Here is a 15,182-nt window from a genome sequence, read left to right as displayed (position 1 = left end):
TACACAATGCAGCAATCAATACTGCTGTAGTGCTCGAATTTTGGAATATCCGGATAGGAGCCTGGCTCAAGGGGATCTTCAAGTATACTTGAAGATCCCCTTGCCTGGCTCGCAAAAAGGCATCGACGCAGCATCGTCGGCTAAGTATGTTATGGATGGCAGCGTAGTGCTTTGACATCAGCCATGGAGCCACCGCCGCCGCCGCCGCCGCCGCCGATGCCGCCGCCGCCGCCGCCGGACATGCCGCCGCCGCCGCCGCCGCCGGACATGCCGCCGCCGCCGCCGCCGCCGCCGGACGACGACGCGCCCGCGCGCCGCCCGCGCGCGTCCATGCTCCTCGGGCAGCACACGCGCCGGTCCCTGCTGCCGCCGAACCCCGGCGCCCCGCCGCCGCCGCCGCCGCCGCCGCCGGACGACGACGCGGCGCCCGAGCTCGAGACGAAGGTCGACAAGAACAAGCTCCCGGTCTGGGACCGCGACGCGCGGCGGTGCGCGGGCTTCCTCGACAAGCAGGGCGGCTCCGGCGCCCACGCGGCGACGCCGCGGGGCGGCAGCTCGGCCTTCCAGCACTTCTCCGGCGGCACGGGCTGGAAGCGGCGCCTCTTCGTCATCGAGACGCCCGCGCGCGTGCCCCCGGACCACGAGTACGCGCTGACCTACTACGCCAAGCAGGGCGGCCCGGAGCTCGGGCGGCTGCCCCTCGCGGGCGCCACGGTCACGCTCGAGAAGCTGGACCTCGAGAGCGCCGCGGGCATCACCTGGGGCTTCGTCGTCCACGCGGTGCACCCGGACGGCGAGCGCACGCACCTGAGCCTCCGCGCGGACGACTCCGACGGCCGCCGGGACTGGGCCGCGACGCTCGAGTACGTCGCGTCCGTCGCCAACAACCGCATCGCCGCCGGCGAGGCCGCGGCCAGGGCCGAGGCGGCCCGCGCGGCGGACGAGGACCGGCGCCGGCGCCTCGCGGTCGCGATCGAAGAGGCGATGGCGCGCGACCGCCAGGAGGCGAAGATCGCCGCGACGGCGGCGATGAAGGCCGACGCGGCGCGGCGCGCCGAGGCGGAGGTTTCCGCCGAGCACGAGGACGACGCGGACGCGGACGAGGACGAGGAGGCGGCGGCGGCCGACGCGGCGGCCGGCGACGCGCCGGCCCCCGCGGCGCCGAAGGCGAAGAAGAAGAAGAAGAAGGTCGACGCGTACTGGGACGCGTCGGACTGGCAGGCGCTCCTCGAGGAGGCCGAGGCCGACGCCCTGTCGTCGCTCAACGACGCCGAGTTCCCGCCGCCGCCGACGGACGACCTCCGCGCGGCGTTTCCCGTCTCGCCGCCGAAGGCGCGCGCGCCGGCGCCGCCGGCGGCCATCGTCGCGCCGGAGAAAGCCGACGAGGACAAAAGCGAGGCGCCGCCGGAGCCGGAGCCGAAGGTCGAGGCTCGGGCCCGCGCGCCCTCGGCGGCCGCCCCGGCGGCCGCGGCGCCGTCCGCCGCGCCCGCGGCGCCGCCGCCCGCCGCGGCGCCCCGCGCGAGCCTCGCGGAGGGCGCGGGCTACCCGGACGTCGCCGCCCCGGAGGCCGCCGACGAGCCGCGCGGCGCCGCGCCGGCGCTCGAGGGCGACGACGAGTGGACCGAGCCGTCCACCGACGCGGCGTGGCCGCGCGCGCCCGCGGTCGCCTGCTACGCGGCGCCGCGCGGCGCGGCGCTCTTCGGGCGGCCCGGGTCCCGGGGCCCCGCGGCGCTCCGCCGGGGCGAGGTCTTCCTCGCCGCGCGCTTCGCGGCCGCCGACCGGCGGAGGCGCGGCTCGTTCCTCCGGCTCTGCGACGGGAGCGGCTACGCGCGGCTCGGGGACTGCGAGTTGTTGACCGACGTCGCCGCGCGAACGGCCATCGACGCCTGGCTCGCGCGGACGGAGCCCGAGGCCGCGGCCGCGTGCGCGCGTTTGGACGCGCACCGGCCGCTCTTCCCGCGGCGCTGGCGGCCCGCGGCGGCGGTCTTCGCGCGCCGGGCCGCGGCGGCGAACCGGGCGACGGTCGCCGGCGGCGGGTTGCCCATCGCCGCGCTCCGGCGCCACGCGAAGACGCCGTCCGTCGTCCGCGCGAAGGCGGACCATCTGCGGCATCTAGCCGCGGCGGACCCGGACCTGCTCCGGGCCGTCGAGGCCGCGCTCGGCGGCGACCCGGCGAGCGTCGACGCGCTGGACGCGTCCGTCGTCGCGCGGTGCGTCCGGTTCCTCGCGGCGCCGAACGCCGCGCGGCGTTTGGATCTTTCCAGAGGCGACGCGGCCGTCGACGGCGAGTCGCCCATGGACCGCGACATGCGGACGACCGCGCTCGGCGTCCAGTGCGCCTGCGAGCTCGACGTGCTGGGGAATGCGCTGTCCGCGAGCCGCCGGACGACGCACGTCGCGTCGCTGGCGCTCGACGGCGCCGCGCTCGGCGACGGCGGGCCGCTCCTCGCGCTGCTCGAGGGCCCGCTCCGGTCCCTCGCGCGCCTGAGCCTGCGGGACTGCCGCCTCGCGGCGGCCGGGGGGCTCGCGCTCGCGGACGCGCTCGAGCGGGGCTGCCGCGGCCCGGACTTTTTTTTGTGCGGCCTCCGGAGTCTGGACGCGTCGGGCAACGCCGTCGGCGGCGCCGCCGCCGCGCGGCTCGCGTCCGCGGGGCTCGCGGACCGCCACCGGCGGCCGCTCCTCGAGCTCGGCCTCGGCGGCGTGGGGCTGGGCCCCGCGGGCGCGCGCGCCGTCGCCGCGGCGGTCCGCGGCGGCGCGCCGGGCCTCGTCGAGAGCCGCTTCGCGCGCGCGCCTTTGCCCGGCGACGACGACCTCGCGGTCTTCAGCCGCCCGCCGCCGCTCGCGACCGTCGGTTTTCCAGCGTCCCCCCCTCCTCCCCAGAGCCGTCTACGTCGGCCGCCTCGTCGCGCGCGGCGATCCGATTTTGAAAACAGCGAAAGACGTACTCGCTAGGTCGCCTGCGCGTCCAACGGCCTCGACGGCGCCGCGGCGGCGCTGCTCCTCGACGCCGCGCTCCGCAACGGGGCCGTGGCGACGCTGGACCTCCGCGGCAACGACCTCGGCGATAGCGGCGCCGAGGCGCTGGCCGTGGCGCGCGGCGTCCGCCCCCCGCAGCCCCCCGCAGCCCCCCGGCCCGGAGCGCGTTCGCCCCCCGGTCCGGCCCGCAGCCCCCCGCTCACGCGCTCGAGACGATCGTTCGAGAGACGCGCGAGTCGTCGACGCGACCGCCCCGCAGGCATCGCTGGCGGCGCACCCGGCGACGACGACCTTCCGCCACCTGCGCCTCGACGCCTGCGGCGTCGGCGAGCGCGGCGTCCGGGCCCTCTGCCACGCGGCGGACCTCGGCGACGCCGCGGCGCCGCGGACGGCCGCGCAGAGCCTCGACATGCTCGACCTCTCGGACAACGGCCTCGACGGCGTCGCCCTCAACTGGCTCCTCTCCAACGGCGCGACGACGCTCAACCTCGACGACCTCGACCTGCGCGTCGACCCGGGCGACGACCACTCCCCGAAGCGCGCCGCGCGCGGGGCCCGCGCCGGCGGCCAGAACGCGGACCCGAACCGGGCCCGCCGGCCCAGGGCCGCGCCGTCCTTCGACGACGACGCGACGAAGCGCCTCTGGAAGCTGGCCGTGCGGCGGTAGGTTTTTAGTTCAGTATGAAGTTGAAGTACAACTTGAACATATCATCCAAGATCATGTTCCACGAATGCGCAGCCCTCTCGCAAGTTCCTCGCTCTGGAGCATTTTGGAGTGGAATCCTCGACCAGCCCAGTCGCAGCCTCGCACCGCTCGCAAATTCTCGCGCCGTCGCGCATGCAAGGAAAAGTCATGGACGAGCCGAAGAGCATGGCCATGGAGCGCGACCAGGCGAACCGGCCCGAGGACACGGCGGCCTACCAGGTGCTGAAGAACGAGAACCTGTTGGATACGTCCTACCGGCTGTCGAGCCCGGACGAGATCGACGGCGTCGAGGCGAACTCGGACCCCTGGAGCGTGTGCGTCAACACGCTTTTATGCTGCCCGTGTTTTGTGTGCGGCTGCTTTAAGACGTTCACGGTGCCCGAGGGCCACGTCATGCCCGTGCAGGACGGCCGCGGCGGCTTCCACTTCCACAAGGTCGGCGTCCATCTCATCCGCGACCCCTTCTACACCTATTCCAAGCCCCAGTCCTTCGGCGTGAACACGATCGTCCACGGCGACCGGTCGCTGCTCGTCGTCGAGCAGGGCCACATCGGCTTCGTGCTCAACCAGGGCCAGCCCGTCTTGCTGCCGCCGGGCATGCACCAGTGGCGCAACCCCGTGCTCGTCTACCGCGAGTCCTTCGACCTGAACAACAACGTCATCCGCATGGGGCCGCTGACGCTCGTGACCGTCGACGAGGGCTACGCGGCGGTCACGGAGGACAACGGACGCCAGGAGATCCTCCAGGGCGGCCAGACCTACCTGCTGACGCACCGGAACCACAAGTTCCAGAAGCGGGCCCCGGCGTTCCGATTCGGAGGGGGATTCCGACCGGGAAGAACGTCCGCCGTCGCGCGTTCGGGGGATTCCGACCGGGAAGAACGTCGACGTCGCCCGCCGCGATGCGCGAGAGAGGGACCGTCGGTTCGGGGGATTCCGACCGGGAAGAACGTCGCCGTAGGTACATCTCCTGCAAGATCCAGTCGTCGAACATGAAGCGCATCGAGGCGACGTCCGCGGACAACGTGCTCATGGCCGTCGACGCGACCGTAATTTGGCGCATCACGAACGTCGACATCGCGGCCAAGAACTCCGCGGAGACGATCAGCGCCGGCGGCCAGGACATGTCGGCCAGCTCCGACATCGGCGACATCGGCAAGCTCACGAACGACGTGCTCAAGCAGGCCGAGGCGTCGCTCGCGGCCTTCATCGGCGCGGTGCAGTACAGCGACACGTTCAACGTCGCCACCGTCGTGCAGAAGGGCGTCGAACCGCCGCTCGCGGACGCGACGGCGGTAGAGGACCCCGCCGGGGACCACGCGGCCGTCGCCCAGAAGAGTTCGCCGCTCTTCGACATCGACCGCCTCCAGACGTGCGTCGACCACGCGAACGCGGTGACCGCGACGTACGGCGTGTCCATCATCTCCATCAACATCGTCGCGGCGGTGCCGAGCGACCGCACGCTCCAGTCGTCGCTCGCCCAGGGCGCCGTCGCCGCCGCCGAGGCCCAGAAGTTCGAGACGGTGGCCCGCGGCCGCGCGTCGGCCGCGCTCATCGAGGCGCGCGGCCTCGCGGAGAGCTGTGTGGAAATCAAATCTTCAACCCGACTTCAATGTGCGCGTAATCGAACGGTTTGGACCAGACTATTTCGCCGTGCTTCGAGAACTCGACGAGAGCAATCGATTCGTCCAAAAATCAGCCGAATCGACTTCGATTTGACCGAGCTAGAGGTTTCAGAAGTTTGGCCCCGACGTCCCAGCTCACTGGTTGATTTCCACACAGGCGGAGAGCGAGACGATCCGCGCGCGCGGGGAGGCCGAGGCGACGAAGATCAAGGCCGAGGGCGCGAAGAAGGCCGCGGACCTCCTCGAGGCGAGCGACGTCGCCGTGAAGCTCGCCGTCATCGAGAAGACGGGCGCCGCGCTCAACGACAAGAGCACCGTGTTCTTCGGCGCCGACGCGAAGAACCTCGACGCCATGCTCGGACCCGCGGTCGTGGCCGCGGCGACGCGGGCGGTGTGATGGCGTGGGGGCCTACAGTCTATTTTTAATTGTTTTTTTTTGTCCGTAACGTCGGTGCAACGTGCCTGCACGTGCAGCGTAAATCACACCGGAGAGATAGAGAGATCTCGGGATCGGAGCGAGTCGCGAGTCTGGCGCCTCCTGTCGCTCGAGAAATACGCCGTGCAACTCGGCCCAGTGCGCCCCCAGGCCCCGCCAAGCGTGGTTGACGCCCCCCGGGGGAAGTGTTACGGCCGCCAAGCGCAAAAAGAGGCGCTCTCTCACTCGCCGGAATAAGGGTCTCACAAGCGAAAATATCCTGCAGAAGCCGCACTGACGCCGGCTCGCCGCAGCGCCCCCGCGCCACCATGGACCATGCCATGTCAACATCATCTCTTTCGTCGAGTAGTTCCGACGGAGACTGCTTCCAGGGCTTCTCCATCTACGCCGCCGACGACCACGACGACGAGAATCTTATCGAGAGCACGCCGAACTGCGAGATCCGGCCGGAGACGTCCCGTTCCTTCGGCGAGCGCGTAGACGAGCTCCTGCGGCGACGCGTCGCCGAGTGCGCCGCGGCGTCGACGCCCTCCCCCAAGCGCCAGCGCCTCTTCGGCCACCTCGGGAGCCCGCCGCCGCCGCCGCCGCTGGCCGTGACGCCCGGAGCCGCGCCGGGCCGCGAGCGCGTCGTGTCCTGCGACGACCTCGACCTCGCCCACAGCCGGAAGTCGTCGTCGAGCTCCTTCGCCGCCGACTCCATCTCCGAGGAGCCCCTGAGCGACAAGGCGATGACGCCCCACAGCCGCACGGACTCGTACTCGAAGCTCGTCACGCCCTTCGAGCAGCCGCCGCCGGAGGCCTTCGACGCCGCGGCGACGCTCCTCGTCGTCGGCCAGGGCTCCTGAGGACCCCCCAAGCCCGCGCACCGAGGCCAGCCCCCGCCGGCGATCCAAGATCCCGCCCGGCGGCGCGGCGGCCCGCGCCCCGCAGTCGTGCCGAACAGCCCCCCCGTTCCCGACAGCTTTTGCCGACGTAGATAGGGGGTGTTCCCCTAAGACTGTGTACTGATCTCCCGCGGTGCGCGGCCTGCGGTGGTGTCTGGTGTCCGGACACAGACACAAAGCCGCGCGCACCATCGGATCGCGAACAATTTCAAACGTTGCGGCACTAACGAACTCTTTCGGATTTTACCAAGACGCGGAGCCGCGTGTGCCGTTCAATTTTTCCGAGAAGGTGCAGTGTCGTTGAGGTAGCTGCCAAAGTGAGAGAACTCAGCTTCCAAGCATGCGTGAGGTCGTCCTCGAGGACGAGGTCAAGGAGGACCCAGCCCCGACCCCGGCGATCCTCGAGGCGTGCTGCGACTCGCGCGAGTCCGTGCGCAACGCCGTCGCCGGCGGCGCGTCGCGCGTCGAGGTCTGCGGCCGCGGGTCCCTGCACTGCGGGGGCCTGACGCCGTCGCCGACGCTCGTGTCCCTGTGCCTTGGGGAGTGCGCGGCGTCGGCCGTCGAGGTCGTGGCGCTCGTGCGCGTGCGCGGCGGCGACTTCGTCTACTGCCGCGAGGAGGTCGAGGAGATGTGCGCGGAGATCCGGAGCCTGCGGAAGGTCGGCTGCCGCGCGTTCGCACTCGGGTGCCTCGCGGGCGACGGCGGCGTGGACCTCGAGGCGACGGCGACGCTCGTCGCCGCCGCGCGGGCGCCCGCCGGCGCGGCGGGCGGCGCCGGCGATCTCGAGCTCGAGGGCGACGGCGACGTCGTCGTCGTCTTCCACCGCGCCGTCGACGAGGTGCTCCGGCGGACGACGGACCTCCAGAAGATGCACCGGCTCGTCGAGGCGTTGAGGCGCCTCACGGTCAACCGCATCCTGAGCAGCGGCGGCGGCCAGACCGCGCGCGGCGGCCGGTCGACGCTCTGGGCGCTCCAGAAGGCCTGCAAGCGCCACGGCGTCGCGCTGTGCCTCGCGGGCGGCGTCACGGCGGCGTCGGCGCCCGTGCTCGTCGCGGACACGGGCGCGACGGAGCTCCACGCGAACAGCGCGCTCACGGAGGAGGTGCCCCGGGGCAACCCCGTGGACCTCTTCTACGCGTCCGAGCACGTCGTCTCCGAGTCCAAGTGCCGGTCCTTCGTCGTCGAGCTCGAGGCCGCCGCGCGGCGGGGGGCGGCGCCGGGGGACCACGGCGCGCTGACCCTCGAGCGCCTCGACCTCGACGCGAACGCGGGCTCGTTCTTCCCCGACCCCACGGCGTTCTGCAGCGCGTTCGCGCTCCCGAAGACCGCGTGGCCGCTGCTGCCCCTCTGATCGGCTCCGGGGGGCGCTTTTTTCTTTCTGTAAGCTTCGTCTGGTTTTCGCCGTTTTGGGCTTGTGGGGGCTGGTTGGCTTGCCCAGGTTTCGTGAAGGTTGGCGCAGCCGTCTAACTGCAACTTGGACGACGATGACGGCAACTTTTGGCGCGCGAATCGGATCTCGGGCAAAAATGCTCCAGATGTTCGAGCTTCTTAAGCAGAACTCCTAGCAATGCCCCTCGCGGACCTCCCCGAGGACGTGCTGCGCCACGTGCTCACCTGCGCCACGCCGAAGGAGCTCTTGCAAGCGTCGACCACCTCGACGCACAACCGCCGCGCGGCCCTCGACGAGCACATCTGGCTGCCGCTCTGCCGGGCGCGCTGGGGCCTGCCCGAGGGCGCGCCCGTGGACACGCGGGCGCCGGCCTACGAGCTCTACCCGCTGGCGCGGCCGCCGCCGTCCCTGCGCTGCGGCTTCCGCGCGGCGACCAAGCTCCGGTGCTCGCGGACTTCCTCGGGCTTGATCGAGGTCGCGTTCGAGGGCGAGCTCGGCGTCGGCGACCGGTCCGCCGTCGCCGACGTCGCCTTCTTCGGCGACGACTACGACGCGCCGGCGCCCCGGTCGTCGGAGCACGCGGACCGTTCCTCTCGGAGCCTGCTGCGGCGCGCGCGGACGTTCCTCTCCGGGTCGCCCCCCGCTCCCTCCGGCGACGGCCCGCCGCCGCCGCCGCCCCTGCGCCTCGCGCCGCCGCGGCTCATGGCGCCGCGGTCGCCCGTCGCCGCGGCGCGCGCGTTCCTCGCCGCGCACCGGCGGCCGCGGACGCCGTCGCCGAGTAGCGACCGCGGCGGGCGCCTCGAGGCCGCGGTGACGCCGCGCGTCGTCTGCGACACGTTCCCCTTTGTGGACACGCGCCTGGCCGCGGACCCGAGCCTCGTGGCCTACTTCGAGCTGCGCGTGACGATGACGGGCGCGCCGCGGCCGGGGCCGGGACGCGAGGCCGCCGCGCCGCCCTGCGTCGCCATCGGCCTGAGCGCGCGCGGCTTCGCGGCGGACCACCTCATGCCCGGCTGGGACGGCGACTCCTGGGGCTACCACGGCGACGACGGCGGCCGCTTCCACGGCGACGGCGCGGCCGTGAGCAGCCACGAGCCCTTCGGCCACGGCGACGTCGTCGGCTGCGGCGTCGACCGCGCGTCGGGGAGCGTCTTCTTCACGAAGAACGGCGCCTACCTCGGCGCGACGCCCCTGAGCCGCGACCACCTCCGCGGGCCCCTCTACCCGACCGTCGGCCTCGACCACGGCGACGCGGTCCACGTCAACTTCGGCGCGGAGCCGTTCGCCTACGACCTCGGCGCGCACGCGGCCACGGACGCGGCGCGCGCCGCGCTCCGGGCGGCGCTCCGGCGCCAGAGCCCGCGGCTGCTGAGCGTCGGGTTCTAACGCGAGATCCGTTGCGGACGTGTGCGGGGCGGCGCGGAGGCCTGCGCGGCCGCGGCGTGTCGGCGCCGCGCCCGGGCCCCGGCCAGTCGAGCCGCGCTGAGCCGCACTCGATCGAGCTCTGAGAGCATGGCCGCCTCCAAGATCTTCACGGCGCTTGTGCTCGCGACGGCAGCCAGCTTCGCGCCGCAGCGCTCGCACGCGCCTTCGGCGCCGCAGCGATCGCGCGCGACCGCGAAATCGCCTTCAACAACGCTGCGCGCGACGTCCATGAGCCTCGAGGAGTTCCTGAGCCATATCGTGCCGCACGGGCCCGTGCGCTCCATCTGCATGGTGCCGGGTGCCCGCCGGTGTCCCACGATAAGTCTCGCGCGACCATCGATCGTACTGTCCCACATTGAGTCTCGCGCGACCGTCGATCGTACCCCTCTAGGCGCGGCGGCCATCATGGAGGCGACGAGCGACAGCTGGCTCTGGACGTTCTCCGAGAAGACGATGCCGTCGGGCAAGACGCTGCTCACGACGAAGGTGCCCGGCGAGACGGCGGACGACCCGCCGGAGTTCGAGCTGCACCTCGACGTCGACGCGGCCAAGAGCGCGACGCTCGGCGTGTCGCCGAAGACGGGCGGGCCCATCGCGCGGATCCTCGGCGCCGACGGCGCGCCGCTCCTCACGCTCCTGCCCGCCAAGGACAGCGCCTTCGTGGAGAAGGTCGTCGGCAAGTTCGGCGAGGAGGTCACCCTCGAGAGGGCCGCCGCCGTGTGAGGTCGCCGTTAATACGCAGTAGTCGGAGTTGATCCTCGCGTAGAGGTCGCACTACAAGTAGGTAACACCAGGCTACCTCCGCAACAGCGACGCCCAGGGCGCCGGCGGCGGGAGCTCGGGGAAGTTCGGCAGGCTCCGGAGCGCGCGCGCCGCGGCGCGCAGCGCCGCGAGCTGGGCCGTGTCCCGCGCCGCGGGCTCGATGTCCGCCTCGACGCCCGCGAGGCCGAGGTCCGCCGCGAGCGCCGCGGCGCACTGGCGCCCCGTGACGACGGCCTTCTCCGTGGACCAGGACGCGTGGCCGGAACGGTCCACGTAGTCGCCCGCCGCGTAGACGCCGGGCCCGAGCCGCGTCGGCGGCGACGCCGCCGCCGAGCCGACGTCGAAGTGGGACACCGCGTCGCGCGCGCGGACGACCGCCACGTCGACGAGGTCCGCGGCGTCCAAGGGCCGCGCGAGGCCGAGCGCGCCCGCGACGGCCCGGAGCGCGACGTCCGCGACGGCGTCGTCGTCCAAGTCCGCGACGTCGCCCGCGCGGTAGAAGTCGACCTCCAGGCAGCACGTGTCGTCCGCCGCCTGCTGCTCGTCGTGCATGCGGTCCAAGTCGTAGACGCAGAAGCCCGTCTCCGCGAGCTCCGGCAAGACCCCGGGCCCGACGACGGCGACGGGCGAGTCGCGCATCTCGTCCGCGACCCTCCGCGGCGCGCGCGTCGCGCCGTGGCGCCCGCCCCGGAGCCCCGTCGTCTCCGGCGACGGCTTCAGCCAGAGCCGCGCGGCGACGCAGGTCACGCCCCGCAGCGCCGCGAGGTTCTCGTCGCCGAGGAGGCCCGGCGACGCGGCGGACAGCTTCGCCGCCGAGACGCCGCCGACGGCGAAGACGACGGCGTCCGCGCGCCGCGCCGCGCCGCCCTGCACGGCCACCTCGAACGTTCCGTCGTCGCCGCGCGCGATCGATTCCACGCGGGACCCGCCGGCGATGGCGACGCCGCGGCCCTCGAGCTGGTCCTGCCAGGGCGCGAAGATCTTCTCGCTGATGCCCCCCGCGCACCACTTCACGTCGAAGGCGCCGCGCGTCTGGAGCGCGAACACGTGGAAGCAGCTCAGCGCCGCGGCCGCGGAGACGTCGTCGCCCGGCGCCATGGGCAGCACGTGGAGCATGGGCGCGACGAGCTCGTCGTAGAGGTTCGCCGACACGCCGCCGCGGTCTTTAAACAAGGTTTCCGCGTCGATGGCGTCGTAGCGCGCCCAGGACGCGTCGTCCTCCTGGCCGAAGTCGGCCCAGGGCGCGAGCAGGCCCACGGCCGACGCGCGGTCCGCGGCGTTGAGCACGCTCCCCGGCGCGAAGTCCGCGAGGAGCGCCGTGTCGAGCGGGGGAGGCACGAGCGCCGCGAGCCGCGCGACCGCGCCCGCGGCCGACGACGCGCGCGGCGGCGGCGCGCCGAGGACCGGCGCCGTCGCGACCTACGAAGCGACGGATGGCTTCCGGGCGCGAAACGACACGCGACGCCGGTCGCGACCTTGCCGCGCCGCGAGTAGAGCACGGACGGCGAGTAGTCCGACAGCACGTCGTCGACCCGCAGGCCGATCTTCTCGATGGCGTCGAAGGTATTTCGGTACTCGCGCCAGAACCCGTGGATCCCGGCCTCGACGGCGCGGCCGCCGGCCGTGCGCCAGCCGCCGGCGAGGCCGCCGGACGCTTTCGGCGACGCCTCGAGGATCGTCACCTTGACATCGGGCGACGTGCTCAGGGCGGCAGCGGCGCTGTAGCCGGCCCAGCCGCCGCCGACGACGACGACCTCCTTCGTCGCGGCGCGCCGCAGAGATTGTGTCCGTATGCGTCGCTGCGGCACGAAGGCGACGCAGCACGACGCGAGGCAGAGCGTCGTCGCGGAGATGCGCATGCTAGCTAGCTGCGCAGCTGCGTTACCGCCAGCACCGTCAGCGCTCTGCCCCAGATCCACCTCGCAGCTCAGGCTCCGAGTCGGGCCGATTTAGTTGATGCCACGTTGAAGTCGCTCGAGCACCTTCTCCGCCTCCGACAACGGTGCGACGATCCGTCCTCTCCCTAAGACGCAGCCATCCTTGGACCCTGCTACTGCCCTCCACGTCGAAGGACGTCGAAGTTACATGGCCTTGGGCGGATTCCGCGTCGTGTCCTCGGGCTTGGCGTCGGCCACGTCCTGGTCGCCGAAGACGACCCGGAACTTCCGCGCGGCCTCGTCGGCGGCGGCCTTGTTGTCGATGGCCGCCTGCTTCCGCTGGAATTTGAGCCGCTCGGCGGCGCTCATGGACGCGAGCTCGCGCTCGACGCGCTCCGCGTCCGCCTTCGCCTGGACCTTGGCGTCCTCCGCGGCGGTCACGGCGCCGAGCAGCGCCTTGAGGTCGTCGTCGGCGCGCGCCGCCGCCGTCGCGATCGCGGGCGCGACCGCGAGCCCACCGAGCATCGCGCGGCGCGTGTGCGGCCGCAGCGCCGTCGCCTGCGGCCGCGCGGTCTCGAGCGCCGTCGCGCAGCACAGGATGAGTGCGATGCTGACGCGCATCGTTCGAGCCGACTTTGCGAGCACGCCGAGCTTTGTTCGCGAAACCGAGCAGCTCGGATCGACGTCTCACACCGCGCAGATCGATGCGATGCCTTGGCAGAACGGCAACCTGGGTCAAAGGCTGATGTTGACTCTGAGAGGCAGCCCCGGGAAGGCGATGCGGCTTGTTCTGGCACTCGTGTTGTCCTGGCTCTCGTGCTGTTCCGGCTCTCCCGCTGTGCCCAGCATCCTAGCCTAGCCTGACTCTGAGAGGCAGCCCAAGGCGATGCGGCCTATACTGGCGCTCGTACTGTCCTGGCTCTCGTGCTGTTCCGGCTCTCCCGCTGTGCCCAGCATCCTCCTCAAAAATGCGGCCGTGCCGGCACGTTCTACCCCATGACGGGCTTGGGATTAAACGGCCCCGGCTTCGAGATCCCCACGACACCCACGCAGCCGCAGTGCTGGAAGTACCCGGCCTGCTGCACGGAGAGCTACTGTCCCGCCGTCAACGCGACGCGTGACTGGCTGGCCATGGGCGGGACGCGCATCGACACCGGGTTCCCCTACGGCGACTCGAGCCCGCTCTGGGGCCCCGTGCTCGGCCCGACGTGCGCCGGCGCGTCGTCCGGCGACGATGTGGCGCGGCGCCGCCTCGGCCACCAGTGCGACGCCCGGGGCACGCGGCTGGGCATCGAGCAGTCGGGCGTCGCGCGCGAAGACCTCTTCATCACGGTCAAGAGCGGCTTCGCGGGTCCGATGATGGCCATCGACGAGCCCTAAGTGCCCGTGATCGGCAAGGGCCAGGCGGACTGGGAGCTCGCGTGGCTCGGGCTGGACTACGCGGATCTGTATCTCGCGCACGAGGGCGACCTGGGCAACACGGGCATGGAGCCCGCCAGAATCTGCGCGTATCCCACGACGGCGGCCTGTCGCTTGGTCGTGTGGCGGAGCTGCCTGGGCTGGATGGCGAAGAATCGGACGCGCGCGTGCGGCGTGGCCAACTGGGAGCTCGCGTGGCTAGAGGAGCTCGTCGACGCGAACGTGACGCTGCCGGCGGTTTTACAGACGAAGTTCCACCTCCACCAGTCGCTCGCGTCGCCGCGCATCCGGGCGCTCAAGGACTTTTGCGACGCGCGCGACATCCTGTTCACGGGCTACTCGCCGCTCGGTCGCGCGGACTGGACGCGCTTCAACGCGAGCGTGGGGACGCCGACGCTGCTCGAGGAGCCCCTGGTCCGATCCATCGCCGCGCGTCTCGGCCGGTCGCCCGCGGAGGTGCTCCTGCGGTGGCACGCGAAGCTCGGCGTCGCGACGCAGCCGCGAAGCACGGACCCGGCCCACATGGCGGAGAACCTCGCCGTCTTCGGTGCCTGGGCCGCCGCCGATTTGACGGATGACGACGTCGCGGCGCTCTCGGCCCTGCCCCAGTGCTCCGAAATCCGCGGCGACCCCTTCGTCGAGGGCGATCCCGAGGACAAAGACCACGAGTACCGGAACATGATCGGGCCGACTAGGACGTGTTAGATCCAGGAGAACGAGTCGACGAAGCCCGCGACGAGGCTCCCGACGTTGAGGTCGGACGGCGCGTCGTCGAACGCGCGCGGCTCCGTGGACGACGAGACCTTGCGGTAGACGAACACGTTGTCGTCCTGGTCGCGGGAGACGCGGATCGTGTCGTCGCAGAACGTCGTCCGGAAGACGGGCTTCGGGGGGGCGTAGTTCAGCGCGTCGATGCCCTCGAGCGTCGAGCTCAGCGCGCGCGAGTCGAGCGCGACGGGCCCGTCGAGGAGCGCGCGGAGGCCCGGGATGTTCGAGCCCTTGATGCGCACCGTGTCCATGAAGAGCTCGTGCTCGGTCGCGTCGGTCCGCGTGATGTCGGCCGTCGAGACGATCGCGCCGCGGATCGTCACGGGTAGGCCGCCGCTGTAGGAGAAGGGCGTGTAGTCCGACAGGAACGGCACGGCGCCGACGTCGACCTCGAACTCGGACGTGACCTTGTCGTCGGAGACGACCTGGCGCACGCGGTCGATCGTGCTGATGGCCAGCGCCGCTCGATGCATGTCGCAGAACCAGTTGTAGCGCTTTGCCTCCTCGCCCTCCGCGCAGACGGCGCGGCCGGCCATGAAGAACGGCGACGAGCGGAACAATTGCGTCGTCGACGCGCAGAGCTCCCAGGTGCCCTTGGCGCGCGCCGTCGGCGCGCCCGCGCCGTCGTCGCGGTGGCCCTCGAGCATGGTCGCCAGCGTTTTGAGCTCATCCTTCTCGTCGGCCGTCGCCGACTCGCCGCGCGACGTCGCCGCGCCGAGGCCGAAGAGGGCGACCTTGAGCGCGTCCGGCGACATGGGCGGCGCCGCCTCGGCCGCATCGATCAGCGCCGCCTCGACGGGCGCCGTCGCGTCCGACGGGTAGTCGTCCGCATCGGCGCTGCGCAGCAACGTGGGTGCGCTAAGATGCGTGCGCGGGAGGAAGGCGATAGCATTGCCGATGCACAGCGCGAGCGT

The 15,182-nt window shown here is 72.1% G+C and overlaps 2 protein-coding genes across 2 annotated transcripts; both read left to right on the top strand.

Annotated features, from left to right (window-relative positions):
- Positions 1-6,955: 6,955 nt before the first annotated feature.
- AURANDRAFT_59883 (hypothetical protein) lies at positions 6,956-7,580 on the top strand (the record flags this gene model as incomplete). The annotated part of the gene is made up of 1 exon (XM_009035672.1): positions 6,956-7,580. A coding segment is annotated over one exon (612 nt), but the record flags the coding sequence as incomplete, so codon positions are not given.
- A 5,917-nt stretch (positions 7,581-13,497) lies between these two features.
- Positions 13,498-14,205, top strand: AURANDRAFT_21207 (hypothetical protein; the record flags this gene model as incomplete). Its single annotated transcript, XM_009035673.1, has 1 exon — positions 13,498-14,205. A coding segment is annotated over one exon (708 nt), but the record flags the coding sequence as incomplete, so codon positions are not given.
- Between the last annotated feature and the right edge of the window lie 977 nt (positions 14,206-15,182).

Source organism: Aureococcus anophagefferens, assembly GCF_000186865.1.
Source record: "Aureococcus anophagefferens unplaced genomic scaffold AURANscaffold_3, whole genome shotgun sequence".
NCBI classification, from domain to species: Eukaryota; class Pelagophyceae; order Pelagomonadales; family Pelagomonadaceae; genus Aureococcus; species Aureococcus anophagefferens.
This window is presented reverse-complemented; position numbering and strand designations above follow the sequence as displayed.